General features: G+C 43.0%; 2 protein-coding genes across 5 annotated transcripts in view; both read right to left on the bottom strand.

The window, feature by feature from the left end:
- Nucleotides 1–324, bottom strand: part of SLC7A9 (solute carrier family 7 member 9) — a 37462-nt gene extending 37138 nt beyond the window's left edge. The window contains exon 1 of the mRNA XM_067717877.1: nucleotides 89–324. The gene's annotated coding sequence lies outside the window, so the exon portion shown is untranslated. The remainder of the gene's footprint in view (nucleotides 1–88) is intronic.
- A 412-nt stretch (nucleotides 325–736) lies between these two features.
- The window catches only part of CEP89 (centrosomal protein 89), a 79419-nt gene continuing 63211 nt past the window's right edge, over nucleotides 737–16944 (bottom strand). For 3 of the 4 annotated variants that reach the window (XM_067719541.1, XM_067719542.1, XM_067719543.1), the window contains exons 15-19: nucleotides 15821–15988; nucleotides 14878–15019; nucleotides 11304–11393; nucleotides 7575–7744; nucleotides 737–2888 (exon numbers count right to left, since the gene is read on the bottom strand). In XM_067719541.1, coding sequence (XP_067575642.1) covers nucleotides 2648–2888; nucleotides 7575–7744; nucleotides 11304–11393; nucleotides 14878–15019; nucleotides 15821–15988 — 811 coding nt within the window. In that variant the 3' untranslated portion in view covers nucleotides 737–2647. The remainder of the gene's footprint in view (nucleotides 2889–7574; nucleotides 7745–11303; nucleotides 11394–14877; nucleotides 15020–15820; nucleotides 15989–16944) is intronic. The other variant, XM_067719544.1, reaches the window with a different exon arrangement.

The raw sequence follows: 16944 nt of genomic DNA, 5'->3' as shown, positions 1-16944 counted from the left end.
ATTCCTCTCTTCTTGAAGTTCCCCCAAATACCCTGAAGTTCCCCCAAATATCCTGGAGGAAGGCCAGAAAGTGACCTTCCTTACTCACCTGGCAAGGCTGTTGGGAACTGTGTAAGCAAGGAAGCAGGCTGTTTTTCCAAGGGCCTTTATGGCTCCACAGTCAATCTTAGCTCCTTAAAGCTGTCCGTCAAATCTGATTCTAGGGCTTCCCTGGTGGCGCAGTGGTTGAGAGTCCGCCTGCCGATGCAGGGGACACGGGTTCGTTCCCCGGTTCGGGAAGATCCCATGTGCCACGGAGCGGCTGGGCCCGTGAGCCATGGCCACTGAGCCTGCACGTCCGGAGCCTGTGCTCCGCAACGGGAGAGGCTGCAGCAGTGAGAGGCCCGCGTAGCGCAAAAAAAAAAAAAAAAATAAAATAAAATAAAATAACCATCTAAAGATTTCCATCCTGCTGGGATGAGCCCTGCGACTCTTTCTGATTCCTCCTTATTCTGTCACTTTCAGTATTTGCCTTATTTACCTTATTTATTAATAACCCTTTAAAAATTTCCACCTTGTTGGGAAGAGTCCCTTTGACTTTCCCCTCAGCTTCTTCCCATTCTCTTAATGTCCAAGGGAAATATAATGGGAGCCACATATGGGATTTAAAGTTTTCTAGTGGCCATATTTAAAAAAAAGTAAACCAAACCAAAAAACAAAACAACAAAAACAAAACAAAACCCACAACCAGGTGAAATCAATTTTAATAACATTTTATTTAACCCAATATATGCAAATGTTATCTCAACATAAAGCCAATATAAAAATTATTAGATATTTTAATTATTTTTTTCATAGTAAGGCTTAAAATCTGGTGTATATTTTATACGCCAGATGTGTTATAGCACATCTCAATCCGGATGCTGTATTTTCATCAGAAATACTTGACCTATATCTAGATTTCATAAAATTTATAGTTGAGAAGGCAGGTTCACCTACCCACATGCTCCAACACACACGTCAGTTTTCCCGTGATGCACTGAGACCCTGCTTGCTCTGGGAGCTCGTGTCTCTGGGCTTTTCTTCTGAGCACCTCGCACGCTCTATAATGATGTCTGCCTTCGTCACTACTGCTGTTCTCAACAAACGGTGCACATAGGTAAGCATCCACAACATATTGGCTGAATAAATATATTTATATCAAAATTAATAAAATCCAGAATTCCCCCCTCTCCTAAGAGTTAGAAGACCCGCTGGTCTACAGAGATGTAAGCTGTTGGAAGAGGGTGGGGTCTCTCCCATCTTCTCAGAGGTTGAGGGGCAAAGGCGTCACTTCTGATCCCTCCACTCCTCTGCACGGGACAACGGCAAGACAGGACAGCCCCCCAGCTGCTGTCACACCAAACGCACACCCACACTTGCGCCTGGACCCTCTCCACTCAGTCCTGACTTCCCCAGGGCTGCTTTTCAATAGTGCCAAAGGCAGCAGGGCTCACTTGGGTCCCGGGGTCATGTTTTCTAACTGCCTTGGGTTCCTTTCAACCTGATCAGGACCTTTCTAGAGCCACATGAAGACTCACGAGGACCAAGAGAGAATGGGACCAGTTGCTGCTCAGACTGGAAACCGGCAGGATGACAGGAGCCCCCCCACCAGCAGTCAGGCCTTACCGCCCACCCAACATCTAGCCCACCCAACCTCTTTTAAAATGTAAAAGAACAATGATGTTCTATGTCAACTTCCCACTTAGCAATCAAAGAACACATGTGTGTAACTTTTATGTATGACCAGGGACCAACGCTGGGTCTATCTGCACACCTGAAACCACATAGGCCTTAGCTATGAGGGGTTTGGTAAAAGGATATGACAGGGTTCTACCCTCCATACACTGTTTAGGATCCTTTGTAGCCTTCTTCCAGCATGCCGGGGACAAGCAGCCCTAGACAGCCGGCATTACCGCCAGGAGTCCCAGGAACGGTCCTGGAGGCAGGGGTGATCTACCTGAGGAGATGGCACAGGGTGGAGCTGGACTACGGCCCCGGCGTCCTTCTCGGTGGTGGCAGTGGGGCAGGGATCCCACCTTGGTGCTCAAAGTCAAGGCTCTCAGAAGGGGAGCGAGGTTACGTGGCCCCAGAAAAATTACCTTTCCAGGAGGACAGGGAAGGGCTCGGGGAGAGGGCAGGACAGATATTGTACAACCTACTGGGGCACGAAGATCAGTACCTGTTTTTTGCCAAACAATAAAATATCACCCAGAGTGAATGCACAGGTCTCATCGCTGGGGCTTCCATCGACGGCTCAGCCAATGAAACTAACTCATCAAACACACAGGTTGAGAGCTCGGGCCTGCCCGCCCCTCCCTCTGGGGCTTTCCCAGCGCAGATCTAGGAGCCCGGAGACAGGCCAGCTTGCCAGGTCACCTGTTAGCCTGAGCAATGGATCTCACAGAGCCCGGCTCGGTGGCAATGGGGTCAGAGGACGTGCACTGGCTAAATATAGTTCAGCAGCACATTTTTAAAATAAAGCAAAATGTAAAAAAGCAGGTTAAATTTCTGAGACAGTATTTCTTCCTTGCCCTGAGGAGAAGAAACGCTGCAGTGGTGGGCGGGAGTCTGCCCTCTCCTCCGCGCTCCCTGTCCTGCGTAGGGCAGACCTCTCCACAGAGGGGCCCTAGCCCAGGGGCTCCCGCAGACCCTGGTGGGAGGTGGGAGGCGGCTTCAGGTCACAGAAGCTGAAGCGGCAGCCGTCCTGCATGTCTCCCTGAGAGATGCCGTCCAGGCAGTGGTCCGCGAAAGCTCCGGTGTTGTCCCACGGGCCTGTCCTCTCCAGTGTGGCCTGGAGAAGTTCTCGGATCCTTCGGTTTTCCTTGGAGGTGGACTCCCAAACAACGTCAAGCTCACCTTCCATTTCTCTGAGAGAAATAAACAATATAAAGAAAAAGTTTAAAATAACACAATTTAAAAAATATTTATAGATCCCTCATGAATCCTAAAGTAGTGAGAAGCCAAGTGGAAGAATGTTTAAAGTCAGAGAACAGAGCCCACTGTGCGTGGGTTCTGAAGCAAAGATTCCCAGTGTCGAATGAAGCCCGATGTCCCCTGGAAATAGAAAAAAATACAAAGGCACAGGCTGAAAATGACGTCTTAGATTTCCTCTCTACATCCTGCCTTTTCTTCCATTTTGGCACCAGTGCACACACCCTTTGCTCTCCATGGCATTAATGTTACAAAAATAAAACACAATAACTGCAGTGGCTGACCTACAGTGCAACGGCCTGGCTGTGGGCGCCCACACAGCATGGGCCCTGTAGGCCTCTCCAGTGTCCCCACTGCGACCTGACCAACACTCAGACACCTTTCACAGCCTCCATCCACAGAGTCACTGATGGGCCCAGACACAGAGAGTGAGTGAGAGGGTGAGGAGGAGACCAACTGTGGAGAGTGAGGATCACAGCCCAGGTCACAGAGAAGACTGGCCCAGACCATGTGCCAGGAGGGCGAGTGTCCAGAGGGAACCAAGGCTGAGCCAGGACTGTGTGACGGGCCCCATGTGGGCAGCTGAGGAAACAGGGCAGGCAAGGTACACATGTCCTCACAGGGCTGTGGTCCACTGGGGGAGCAGACCAGATACCTGCCACCACCTCACATGAGCCCCATGGGGAGGGAAAAGCAAGCCTCAGCCTGAGAGGAGGAATGGGCCTCGTGCAGGACGGCAGGGCTGGGAAGGCCAGCTCTTTCACAGACACTGCCCGGTGGTTACGCAAAATGTTAGCAACTGGATTACCAGGTGGACTCAGCACTGTTGTTTAAAGAGGAGGACACCACAGAGATTCAGGGAGGCCAGTGACACATCCACTCGTCCAGTGTCACTTTCCTTGTGAACTGTTGTTTCCTTCCAAAGCCCATGATGCCCACTATAATTACCCTATGTCTAAAAAATCTCCATGCTTCCATTTTCTGATGCAAAACACCCAGATGTTTGATACATTACATCATGATGATGTACAGTTAAACTCAAAACAAAGAGAGAAGGAAATCTCTAAGGGCGAAAAAAAAAAAGAGGATTAAACTGAAACCACAGAGTTTGGCAAACAAAATGTTTGTATTGCTTTGAGGACAAAAGTCCATGCTAGAAACCCAGATTTCTGTAGAATGGAGACTAGTCTTGGGCGCATGCAAACTGGGTGCAACAGAAAACCACAGGGCTCACTCACATCCATGTTTCCCCTCTTCCTCCTAGCAACACTGTGAACTATGTGTCCCAGAATTAGGCAGGTAAGTGGATATATGTGAAGAACCCTCAAAGGAGGGATGGTTGGGTGGAAAAATCTGCCAATCTTCAAAAGAAATCTGCTCTGAGAGGCTCCTTGGGGACTGTAGCCACTGACTTGTTCTCAAATGAATCTGGGGTTTGAATATACACTGTTCCCCATTGTAGAGCATCCCCAGCCCCTGACTGGAGTGAACCAAGAGTAGAAAGACATTTTTGAGACAATCAGGGGAAAAACTCAGTGGATGAGTTAAAAGTACATTGGACACAACCAAAGAGAGAATTAATGAAGTGGAATATTGAGCAGAGGAAACCACCCAGAATGCAGCTCAGAAAAATATATTATTAAGAAATTATACATTCATTGTAAATGTAATAATGGCATCGTGAAATTTTTTTTGGTTTTGGCCATGCAGCTTTCAGGATCTTAGTTCCCTGACCGGGGATCGAACCCAGGCCCTCAGCAGTGAAAGTGCAGGGTCCTAACCACTGGACCGCCAGGGAATTCCCTGTGAATATTTTTAAAGTCCTTTTGTATTTTAAAAAAAGCATTACTGTAGATTCTTTTTTAAGTTAATAATAAAACTAAAGTGACTCCAGGTTTGGAAATACTCTCTGGCACCAAAGAAAAGCAAATGCAAACCTGCTCTGGAGAAAACATCCTCAGTCCAGGCCCCAGGACTCCACAGACTAAATGCAACCCACACGTGAGTTCACGGTACAAAAATGACTGTACGTAGAATAATATAAGCCACACAGGGCAAGAGTCAACAAACCCAGATTTCAGACCCCCAGACTGCAGATAATGAAGCTGTCACACACAGAATATAAAATAACTAGGAATAACATGTTAAAAGAAATAAAAGATGTATTAAAGATAAGCAAAGACCAAAAATTTATTTTAAAAACGACTAGGCAGATTTTCAAAAGAACCAAACAGTACTTCTGAAATTGAAATATACAGCTGTTGAAATAAAAAACCTCCATGGCTAGGTTAAACAGTACAGTGAACAAAACAGAACAGAGAACTAGTAAACAGAAATATTGAGAATTACCCAGAATGTAGACCAGAAAAACAAGGAGATAGAAAATGTAAAAGATAAGACACATGAAAAGATTCAATAAGAAGGTCTAACATACATTTAATATGAGTTCCAGAAGGAAATCTAGAAACAATGAGGGGAAAAGACTTATTTTAAGAGATAGATAATGACTGGTAATTCCCTGGTGGTCCAGTGGTTAGGATTCTGCACTTCCATTGCAGGAGGCACAGGTTTGATCCCTGGTCAGGGAATTAAGATCCCACAAGCCACACGGCACAGTCAAAAAAAAAAAGAGAGAGAGAGAGAGAGATAACGACTGAGAATTTTCTGGAAGTAATGAAAGACACAAAATCACAGATATAGAGAATAACTTATACCAAGCAGATAAGTGAAAAGAAATTCATAGTTAAATACAATGAAACTGCAGACTACAAGAGACAAAGGAGATCTTAAAATAGGCAAGAGAAATGATGGATCATCTAGTTTTAAAAATGACAAAAGAGTTCTCAACAGCAATAATGAAACAGAGAAGACAGTGGGATGTGCTGAGAGAATAGATTTGTCAAGGTACCCAGCAAAAATCAACTCACAAGGATGAGGGCAAAATGCAGACATTTCCAGATAAACAAAAACTAAGAAAGCTTACTCTCACTAAAACTTCTAAAGCATGTACTTTTGGAAGGAGGAAAACAATCTGAGAAATAAGGTCTAAGATGCAAAAAAGAATAGTAAGCAAAGAAACTGGTAAACTCTAGGTAAATCAAAATAAAATAACTATATTGAAACTAGTAATATGTAATTTCTGGGGCTAAAAACAATGATATAAAATAGATCTTTGCTTTTCATCTTCACGTACCTGTATCTACATGTAATGACACTAGACACCAAGAGCATATAAACTGAGTGGGAAATAATTAGGTTAGAGCATTAGGTCTTGCATTTGCAGGTAGAGATGTAGAGGTGCTGATTAACTTTAGATTTTTGTTAATGTTAGGTATCCATATGAAATTTCAAGGGCAACCACTAAAAGAGCATAAATAGAATGTTTAACTTTCAAACCATTAAAGGGCAAAACATGGAATAAGGGAGAAAGTAAAAAACAAAGTTCCATTTTATTAACGCAATTCTAAACCTCCTGTCTGGCAAGAAAGTTGGTACCGGCCCAACTTTTACAAAGTGACCACTTATGGTGGTAAGAACTTCTGTGACTACAGAAAACCTGTTAGATAAGACTTCATTTTGCCTGGCATTAAGAAACAGCTGGCTGATAGAAAACATCAACAGCTGTCTGCATTCTGTCTGGTAACAAATACACGGATTCTACTGTAACTTGAAGAAAATCACATTCGAGTGTCATGATGATTCTTCCACGTGCATCAGTTCACGTCCCAGTCTGTCAAAGACAACACAGCCATCCTGAAAAGGCCGACTTAAATGTGAACCCAAACTACGTGAGGGGACCACCAGGTTCACCTCCACAAAACATGCGCCATTCCCCAGGGTTTTCAATACACTGGCAATACCTCCTCTATCACACGTTTAAAGGACAAAGGTGTAACTGACAGAGTACCTTACAGCCACAGAGAACATGATATACCCATAATCTTATGACTGTGATCTTACAAAACGGGAAGAATCTGAAATTTAAAGTTCTCAGAAATGAGAACATAATGGCAGAAATAAAACATTTAATCAAAGATTAATAAAATCTCCCAAGAAAATGGAATAGAATAAAAATATCAAAGAGATGGAAAAGAGGGGGAAAAAGGGAAGGACAATGAGAGGACTGGATTGATTTAGGAAGTCCAATATTCAAACAACAGGAATTTTTAAAGGAGGGATTAAAGACCTGGGATCTACTGTACAGCACTGGGACTATAATTACCAGTGCTGTACACGGGAAAGTTGCTAAGACAGTAGATGTTAAATGTTCTCACCATAACAACAACAACAACAAAATGGTAATTACATGAGGTGAAGGATATGTCAACCTTATTGGGGTGATCATTTCACAATATATATGTATATCAAATCACACTGTACACCTCAAACTTATACAATGTTCTATGTCAATTGCTAGGGAAAATCTTGTCAAAGAAAAAAAACGAGGAGCAAATAAAAAAACCAATATTAAAATATATTTAATATTAAAATCAGATAAAACTAAAATGTAAAAACAAAAAAAAGCAATCAAATGAACAAATCAGGACCAGAGGGTTTCACTGGAGGATTCTACCAAACATTCAAAAAACAAACACATGGCAACAGGGCTGGGGTGGCCAGACCTTTTCTGCTGCAGCGCCTGGTCCAGGACATCCTGCTTGTCCTGCAGCATCCGATGGAGGTGTCTCATCTCCTGCTGGTACTGAGCTGTCTTGCTAGCAAAGTCTTCCTGCTGCTCTGTCAGACGGTGACTGATGTCACCCATCTTCAGGGCCGCCTGCTTCCTGTACCCCTGGGGGAGGAGGATGATCTCTGAGTGAGGGGGTGCTGCCCGTGGCCCAGGCGAATAGCTTTGTGGATGCGTTCCCTCTCCACTCCTTGGCCTGTCAGAGGCCCTGAACTGAGTAAGCCCTGGGCAAGTCTGATCTGAGAGGGCAAGTCTGGATCACAAAAGTCACATAAAGTAATAAAAGAATTTCAAGTATAATAAAACCAAATTTCTGACTTGCATCGTGCCTAGTTTTTTATATGCCACAAATAAAAATTAAAACAGAAGGACCTGGCAAGGTCTGTCATACTCTATTGGTAAACAGGTGACTGAGATAAAAGCCTGATTCACTTATTTTCCTTCTTACATTTTTATTGTGTAGTTCTTACGGTCAATAGATTTCCCTCAGAGCATTTCCAAAACTGTTGTCACATAGATTCTGACGTGTAGTTCCCATAGGTTCAGTTCTCATTAGAAATTATGACATTCAATTTATACATCTCCTCTGACCCAAGAGTTAGTTTACTATACAGTTTTTACATTTCCAGGTGAAAGAACATTTTCTGCTCTCTGATTTTGTTGATTAATTTCTGGTATTTATCTTTTTGATCAACAAATGTCTGCCTTATTTCTACTTTAGGGGTTTATTGAGGCTTTTTCTTTTTTTTTGGTAGCCAGTCTATGATCAATTTTTGTGATTGTTCTGTATGTGTGTGTGTATATATACACACACACACACACATATACACACATAAATAAACCTTATAGATTATGTTGTAAAATCTTCTATATTCTTACTTTCGCATAACTTCTTGATCTGTCTTAGACCAAGAGAAGCGGATCACAGCTCCTATTATCACTAAGTTTCCATTTCCCCTTGTATCTCCTGTAGTTTATAAAATTTGCTGCTGTGTTATTTAGTACGTAGGCATTCATAAGTACTATGTATTATTAACTGTAGTCTTTAGCATTATCAAGCCCTCTCCTTTTTTTTTTTTTTTGGTCTCATTTAGTGCTTTTGGCCTGAACTCTCTCTTGGCGGATGTAAAGATCGCAACTATGCATTGCTTTTGTTTGCATAAACCTGAATTATCTTCACTCATCCTTTTATTTTTCATCTTTCTGAAACACTGCTCCTGACTGTCTCTTGGTTCTGGCATGTAATAGTGTTTTCCTCTATAATATAATCTAAAATTGTTTCCCGTTAATGGGTGAATTCAGCTCATTTATATTTTCTATAGGGCAGATTTGTTTGCCTCGATTTTATCTTATGTTTCATTGTTTTATCTACACACATTTTTAAAGACTTTAATGTAGTCTGTTTTCTTTGCTCTTTTTTGCTGTTGTAACTTTGCTATTAAGGAATGAATCTCTTTTGCTTCTTGTGGTTACTTTGATTTTTATGCCTTTATATTACATGTCCTTCGTCCCCTTATTCATTAAAGTAGCATAATGTTAGCTCCTGACAATCTTTTCTTCACTCTTCTCCTACTTAAATATGCTTAAGCTCCTCCTACTGAAGTTTTCATCTTTAAATGATATCCTTTGACCTCAGTTATTACAGGTGACGCAATCAGCAAGTTCATTCTACTTTCTAACTTCCTTCCCCCTTTACCTATCGTTTTTGCCTTGGTTGTATTCCTTCTACATTGTCAGGTTGTAGTATGTCTACATGTAGTTGCATCAGCCTTACCCCTGCTTTTTTAAAGGCTCAGTTCACAGTTAAGTATATCCTTTGCTCATGAGCAGTACTCTTCTGAAATGTGCCCAACCACTTCTTGGCTGAACTCAAGCTGACGGATCCTTAGGAAAGGTTTATAGAAAAAATGTTCCAGAGTCCTTATATGGTCACAGCTGTCTGAAGAGCAGCCTGGTTGGATGAAAACATCCTTGAATATTCATAGATGGAACTCCACTGTTCTCTGGCATTCAGTGTTGTCGTTGAGAAGTGTGACGCCAACATGATTTTCTTTTTCTTATGTCCTGGTCTTTTGCTTGGGTGTCCGAGGTATTCTTTCTTTATCTTGAAGTCACAGGTCTTGATGTCAATTTTCTAGGGCCATCCTGGGTCAGTTTTTCATAGGTACTTAATGTGCCCTTTCAATATGTAGATTCAACTCTTCATTTATTTCAGAAAATTTTATGAATAAAAACTCTTAAGAATTATTCTTTGGAGCAGGATAAGTACCATTGTTTTGACTTCTGCTTTAGGTAAATTGCATCCCTATCACTTTCTACTAGTGTCCCTGTCACCTCTGAATTTTGACAAGCCTTTTCCAGGTCTCTTCTCCTCACTTTCCCAGAGATCCTGCCCTATCTGACCTGGATCTGGCTCACAGATTTCTTCTCTGGGTGACTGGGTGGAACTTTTTTATTTTTACTGCGCTTATTCAGTTGAACAATAATGAGACAAATTCCCAAGACAAGGCCAACCGCTCTGAAGATCAGACCTTCTCTTTGGGAAATAAAAGCCAACAGGAAAACCAGGAAAAAAAGAACAAACTGCAACTGCTCTTTATTACTCATAATACTTCTATGCAGATTCCCATCATTAATAGTGTGGTATAGTCCTTCTAGCCTTTCTGATGCAGAGTTGAGATACTGTTTTCTATACTGCCTTTGATCTTGTTACATTTTTTAAATTGTAAAATATATTATTTAATTCCCCCAATAGTTATTGAATTAATTGAATACTATGCACCAGGTGCGATTCTAGGTGCTTGGGATATACCAGTGAACAAAAACAGAAAAAGAGAAAAAATCCCTTCACTTGTTATCCTGGTCAGAATAGACAACCAGTAACCAACAAACATAATCAATAAATTACGTAGTCTGTTGAAAGGTGATGTTGTCTCTGGAAGAAATAACAAAGCAAGGATAGAGCCTAGAGATATTTCTGTGTCTTTTTTTGTTTTTAAACAGCTGCACGGTATCTTATTGTGTAGATGAACTAAAGGTTACTTAATGAATGGAGAGGTGCTATTCCTTATTATTATTTTTTTGGCTGCATCACACAGCATGCAGGATCCTTAGTTCCCTGACCAGGGATCAAACCCGTGCCCCCTGCAGGGGAAGCACGGAGTCTTAACCACTGGACTGCCAGGGAAGTCCCGAGAGGTGCTTTTTAAAAAAAATTTTATTTAATTAATTAATTTATTTTTGGCTGTGTTGGGTCTTCATTGCTGCATGCAGGCTTCTCATTGCAGTGGCTTCTCTTGTTGCAGAGCACGGGCTCTAGGTGCGTGGTCTTCAGTAGTTGTGGCACGCGGGCTCAGTAGTTGTGGTTCACAGGCTCTAGAACACAGGCTCAGTAGTTGTGGCACGCGGGCTTAGTTGCTCCGCGGCATGTGGGATCTTCCTGGACCAGGGCTCGAACCCGTGTCCCCTGCATTGGCAGGCGGATTCTTAACCACTGCACCACCAGAGAAGTCCGAGAGGTGCTATTTCTGCCAGAGAAACCCAATACTGCTTTACTCTGTGGATGATCAGTGATACATACATGCAAAATGGGTCATTTTCTTAAACATGGAAATCTGACCCTGGGAAGCCCATTCCCATTAGGAGTGGCTAAATGTCCACTTACCTTGACTTTTTCCTCCAACCTTCCCAAGCGAATATTGCCTTCAATGATTTTGTTGAGAACTCCATGCTTCTCACTTTCTAAACATTTAGCCTACAGGGTAAAGTGGAAAAAAAAACAATGGGCTCTTAGTTTAACAGGAAAATTAAAATAATAAAACATCTTCTGCTGAGAGTATTACTACAAAGAGTATTACCATTCTGCCACTCGTCCTGGTCTGACACCTCTCCAGCCCCCCACCTCCAGATTCCTATCCCCTGTGTGAGGGCTGTGGGCAGAACTTGGACCAACAGCTGAGGAGGGCAAGAGCCGGGAACGGCAGTCTGGGTGCCCCTTCTGGGTACAACTGGAAAATCTGAGCCCCTCAAACAAGGGGGATGTGGCTTCCAGGACACTTCTCTATTCTTGGGGAATATACCATTCCTTCCATCATATCCAAGGAACAAGTGCCAACATGCAAATAAACTTCTCACTGGACTATCTGAATAATTAACAAAATTAAGGATAACTTGAGATGAACACACAATGCCATTCTCCAAACCAAATGTGACGGGCAGTAGATCAAAGAGGGATGTCACTGAAGTGGAATGATTTAGATTAATATCCAGATGGGACACGGACTACTACACACTATAAATTAACCATTTCAAATGGTAAAATTTTTTTAAAAAGTAAAGGGGAGCATTCCTTCTAAGGTAGTACAGTAGTGACAAGTGAGTTTCTAGAAAGGAAAACTAAGACCCAGGGAATTAAACTTGCTGCAAGTCACATGGAAACCCATCCTAAAGGGATTTGGAATGAAGATGCCAGTATCAATAAATTACTGTACAGGGGGCTCTCACGAGGCCCAGGAGACCAGGACAGGGTAAGGTGAGGGTGCACGGCCAACAGTCCCACGACAGGGCAGAGGCAGCCAGTACCACCCCCGAACCCCAGCTACAGAGGCTGGTCTTGGGGCTGCCAGGGGCAAGGAGCCTGCAGGGCCAAGGGGACAGCAGTCCGCGTGCATACTGAGGTCCCTCATGGTGGGTGGAGCCAGGGCAGGCTGAGAGCAGCTCCCCCAGCATCTGGAGGGTCTGAAGATTCTAAATCTGAGCCTGGCTTTCAGGCCATAAATAACAAAGGTCAAGGCGGGAGGAGAGAACACATTTTATTAATAGTCTGTTGGCTTAATCTGTAACTTTTAAGTATTTGGACAAGCAGTATATGGCCTCCATTTGTATGTCCATCCTGGGTCCACAAATATGAGGAGTGAGCCTAAGGGGACCGTCTGATGGTCGAGGAGGCTCTTGACTTCATCACGGGAGCCTGGGATGCTCTCTGGCCCAAATAGGAGGTACAGGGCCTGCCTCCTGGGGGAACCAGCGTGTCCCACCCTGTACACAAGATGGCCCTGACACGAGGCAGCCAGGCTCCCATGAGTGTTTGCTGGATGAGTGCGTTTGCTTGGCACTTTCCACCTTTCAACAAGCTTTTGTGTTGCCCTCGATATCCCAGTGGGTAAGCTCAGGAGATACAGCAGAAGAGGAAATGGGCACTCAGCACTGGTACAGAACATGCCAGAGACTTCAGCACTTGGGTTGGGATAGTGACCTCTCAGGAGGGTACTACTGGTTCAGGAGGTCTGAATGCTTTTAAGGGTCCTACCATGGCATGTCAAAGTCAAATTGCCTCTAAAAGCCTCGGGGAAGGGCTCAGAAATCACCAGTAATGTATAGCCACACGTACCACGCTCCTACCAGCAACTACTATGATTTAAAAAAAAATTTGTAACATTAATATAAGTGCAAAATGGAGTCTCAAGACTGGCTTAATTAGCATTTCTTTTATTACAAGTAAAGATCAACATTTTGCACCAAGAGCTGTATACTATTTATATGTCCTCTTATGTAAATAATGGCTAAAAGCCTGTGTCCATTTTCCTAAGGAGGAACTTAACATCTTTCTAACAGATGGGAATAAGCCTGTGACACATCCTGACAGACTCTCTGCCCCTCAATCACCCTGAGGAAGGGTGGAGTTACCTCCAAGTTGGCTGATTTCTGACCCTTACAGAAAGTCTGCTGGGCTCTTGGAATGACATGCATTAAATTATTACTTCTAATCCTATGCCACCAGAGATCTGCAGCACTGCTTAAAGAAACATGTTTCAATGTACATAAGCAATATGTATTCAAAGTAGAAAAATCACAAAATGCAGATAGGTAAAAAAGATTTTAAAAAAAATCACCTGTCACTTCACCATTTGGAGATACAGTTATCTAACTCATTGTTCTATTTTGTGGTAAATTCTATCAGACTCTTCTCAACACATAGCTTGGCACAGCATCTGTCTCCTTTAACTGCATGATCTGCTGTAGACATCTTTTAAAATCAGTGTGGAGATGTGAGATCACGCCCACAGCATCACTCTTGCTGGCTGAGCAGCGCTCCACCATCAAGGGCAGGGGTCCCCAACCCCTGGGCCACAGACTGGTACTGGTCCACGGCCTGTTAGGAGCCGGGCTGCACAGCAGGAGGTGAGCGATAGGCGAGCGAGCGAGTGAAGCTTCATCTGTATTTACAGCCGCTCCCCATCGCTCACATCACCGCCTGAGCTCCACCTCCTGTCAGATCAGTGGCGGCATTAGTTTCTCATAGGAGCGCGAACCCTACTGTGAACTGCGCGTGCGAGGGATCTAGGTTGTACACTCCTTATGACAATCTATTGCCTGATGATCTGAGGTGGGGCTGAGGTAGTGATGCTAGCGCTGGGGAGTGGCTCTAAATACAGATGATCATTAGCAGAGAGGTTTGACTGCACAGAGACCATAATAAATGAACTGCTTGCAGACTCATATCAAAACCCTGTCAGTGAGTGGCAAGTGAAAACAAGCCCAGGGCTCCCACTGATTCTGCGTTATGGTGAGTTGTATAATTATTTCATTATATATGACAATGTAATAATACTAGAAATAAAGTATGCAATAAATGTAATGCACTTGAATCATCCTGAAACCATCCCCTGCCCACCCCGGTCCACGGAAAAATTGTCTTCCATGAAACCGGTCCCTGGTGCCAAAAAGGTTGGGGACCGCTGATCTGGGGACCACCAATAATGGACTCAATTCCTTTCCTCAGGACTGGTGCCACTAGAAACAATGTGGGATGAGTACCCCTGGAGCTACCTCTTTGTGCCCTTTAAACTGTGTCACTGGGACGAACTCTATTTAACCTGTCTAGGATTCCTACGTCTCATCTTCAAACAGGGACTACATTAAGACAACTTTACAGAGAGAATATAAGGATGCACCTGCGTGTGTAATAGCGGCCTTATGACTACTGTTCCCAGTTGAATGGACTGATTCCCTTAGTTTACCTTCTAAAATATCATTTGCCAGTATTTAAAAGTTTGGGTTATTTGCCTTTCAAAACTGTTTTTCACTGATGGTTGAAAAATAAAATTTTGGAGAACTTGAACATTTATGGTTGAAATGTAAAAAGACGCAGCTTTTTGTGGATCATTACAAACAAAAACCTTTAAAATTATGTTTGCCTATTAACTTGCAGCATACTTGAAGTAACTGAGGAAACTTACCAAATACATAAGATTGTCACGTTCTTGGGTTATATTCTCTGCCAGGACAACAAGATTTGCCAGGTACTGGTGAGCAGACATTTCGTTCTCCATGGCTTTTTCCACCTGCTTTTTGAAGACATCAATTTTCTTTTGAGATCTCCTAGAGAGGCCCCCAAATGGTGGAATAAAAACTTCATTAGCCTGCGTGGCCAGGGCATAGCGAATATCTGTATCATAAAAATAGCAAGCATGCTATCATTTAAGTGTATTTTGCAGCGACCTAAATCTTCTATTTAGTTTCAAGGTGAGAAGAGGTAACTGAATTTAAAGGAAGCATAATTACTGACTCCAAGCCAAATCAATAGGAATCACAAAATGCTTACCACACTTAACAGACTAACACATATTATTCTATTAATTTTTTGGCTTGTGTTCTTTAAAAGATATTTTTGAAAAAGGAATCCAGTAATCTCTGGATTAGACCTTTGGGAAACACTTAGTAAAGAATTTCTAGAACTTGCAGAGTCCTAGGGTCAGCATTATGACTATCAACCGTAATTGAACAATAATGTTCGTCATATTTTAACGTTTTTTTTTTTTTTTTTGGGTACACGGGCCTCTCACTGTTGTGGCCTCTCTCGTTGCGGAGCACAGGCTCCGGACGCGCAGGCTCAGCGGCTATGGCTCACGGGCCCAGCCGCTCCGCGGCATGTGGGATCTTCCCGGACCGGGGCACGAACCCGTATCCTCTGCATTGGCAGGTGGACTCTCAACCACTGCGCCACCAGGGAAGCCCGATGTTGGTCATATTTTATATGTTGGTATTTAATAATCTCATTTATCCCTTTCCATTTCATTGCCAATATTAGAAAAAGAAAAGATAAAGAATATGAAATAGAATATTCAATTGTCTTTTTTAACTATTAAAAAAAAAAAACAGCTTAAGAAAAAAAAAACCCACCTATTTATTTTCTGTGCCTTTTCGAGTTCAGCTTCCAGCGCCTTGTTTTTAGCCATCAGATTTTTCTTCTCTAATAGCAGGCTCTTTTTCTGCACTTGCAGGGCTGCCAACTTTTCCATCAACTCTTCCATCTCAGCGTTTTCTTTCTCTTCTTCCTTCTGCAACTGGCTGATGGACAAAAACATCACAAGCCTGTACCCAGTACACCGAGGTTAAATGAAGCAGCCACTGCCGGGCAGTGACAGCACAGCCTTCCGGCCTGGGTGGGCCCTTTGGAGGCCTCTGTGGGAGCATCGTCATCCAGTCCCTGGCAGAGCTGGTGGGGAGCTCCTGGAGGGCGGCAGAGAGGGGGTAGCTGGTACACACTGCTTTGACGGTAATGATTTAATCCCTTTTTCTGCCCACCATTTTTGCTTATGTCTGTGTGTGTATGTGTATTGTGTGTGTATATATACACACTTATTTATACTCCCTCCAGAAAGAATTTAAGACAGCTTAATTTTTTACATAGTTATAATTGCCCCTCCTTAAATCCTAATGCTAAAACAAATTTTATTTCATACTAAAATAATTATGTTTTTCTGATAAAAGAAACAAAAACAAGGAGGGCATACAATCAATATATAACTCTGGCAAAATGATGCCTGAGAGAAGAGTTATTCCTTCACTGGTTCTCTCGGTCAATTTTCACAAAATAACTGAGACCGAATAGGTAGGGCCACACACACAGAGGCTGCCCAGCATTCTGAGCAATGGGGCCTCCCAGGGTACCACGTGGGGTTTACTACTTCCTGGCTGGCTGGCTGGCTGGCTAGTGAACAAGCCTCACGCTGCATGTGTTTGGGGTCTGCCTCACTTGCCACACAATTTCAATGACCAGCCTCGGTTGGCTCCCTGAACACTCAGTCAGGAATTTTCCAGTTTCCACTGCTCTCTAGTTTACTACTTTTAGTTAGTCAAAGAGCAGAGGACACACCTGGACAAAACCCACAGAGTTGGGGTTTGAATTAAACTCATCTTTTATCTTTTTTCTTTGCTGCATTTTGTTTTGAGTTTAGAATTTTATTTAAAGGTATTTTTGCCACTTACCTGACACCAAAATCAATCAGTTCACAAAATCAGTC

Source organism: Pseudorca crassidens, chromosome 20 (genome assembly GCF_039906515.1).
Source record: "Pseudorca crassidens isolate mPseCra1 chromosome 20, mPseCra1.hap1, whole genome shotgun sequence".
In the NCBI taxonomy this organism is placed as follows: domain Eukaryota; kingdom Metazoa; phylum Chordata; class Mammalia; order Artiodactyla; family Delphinidae; genus Pseudorca; species Pseudorca crassidens.
This window is presented reverse-complemented; position numbering and strand designations above follow the sequence as displayed.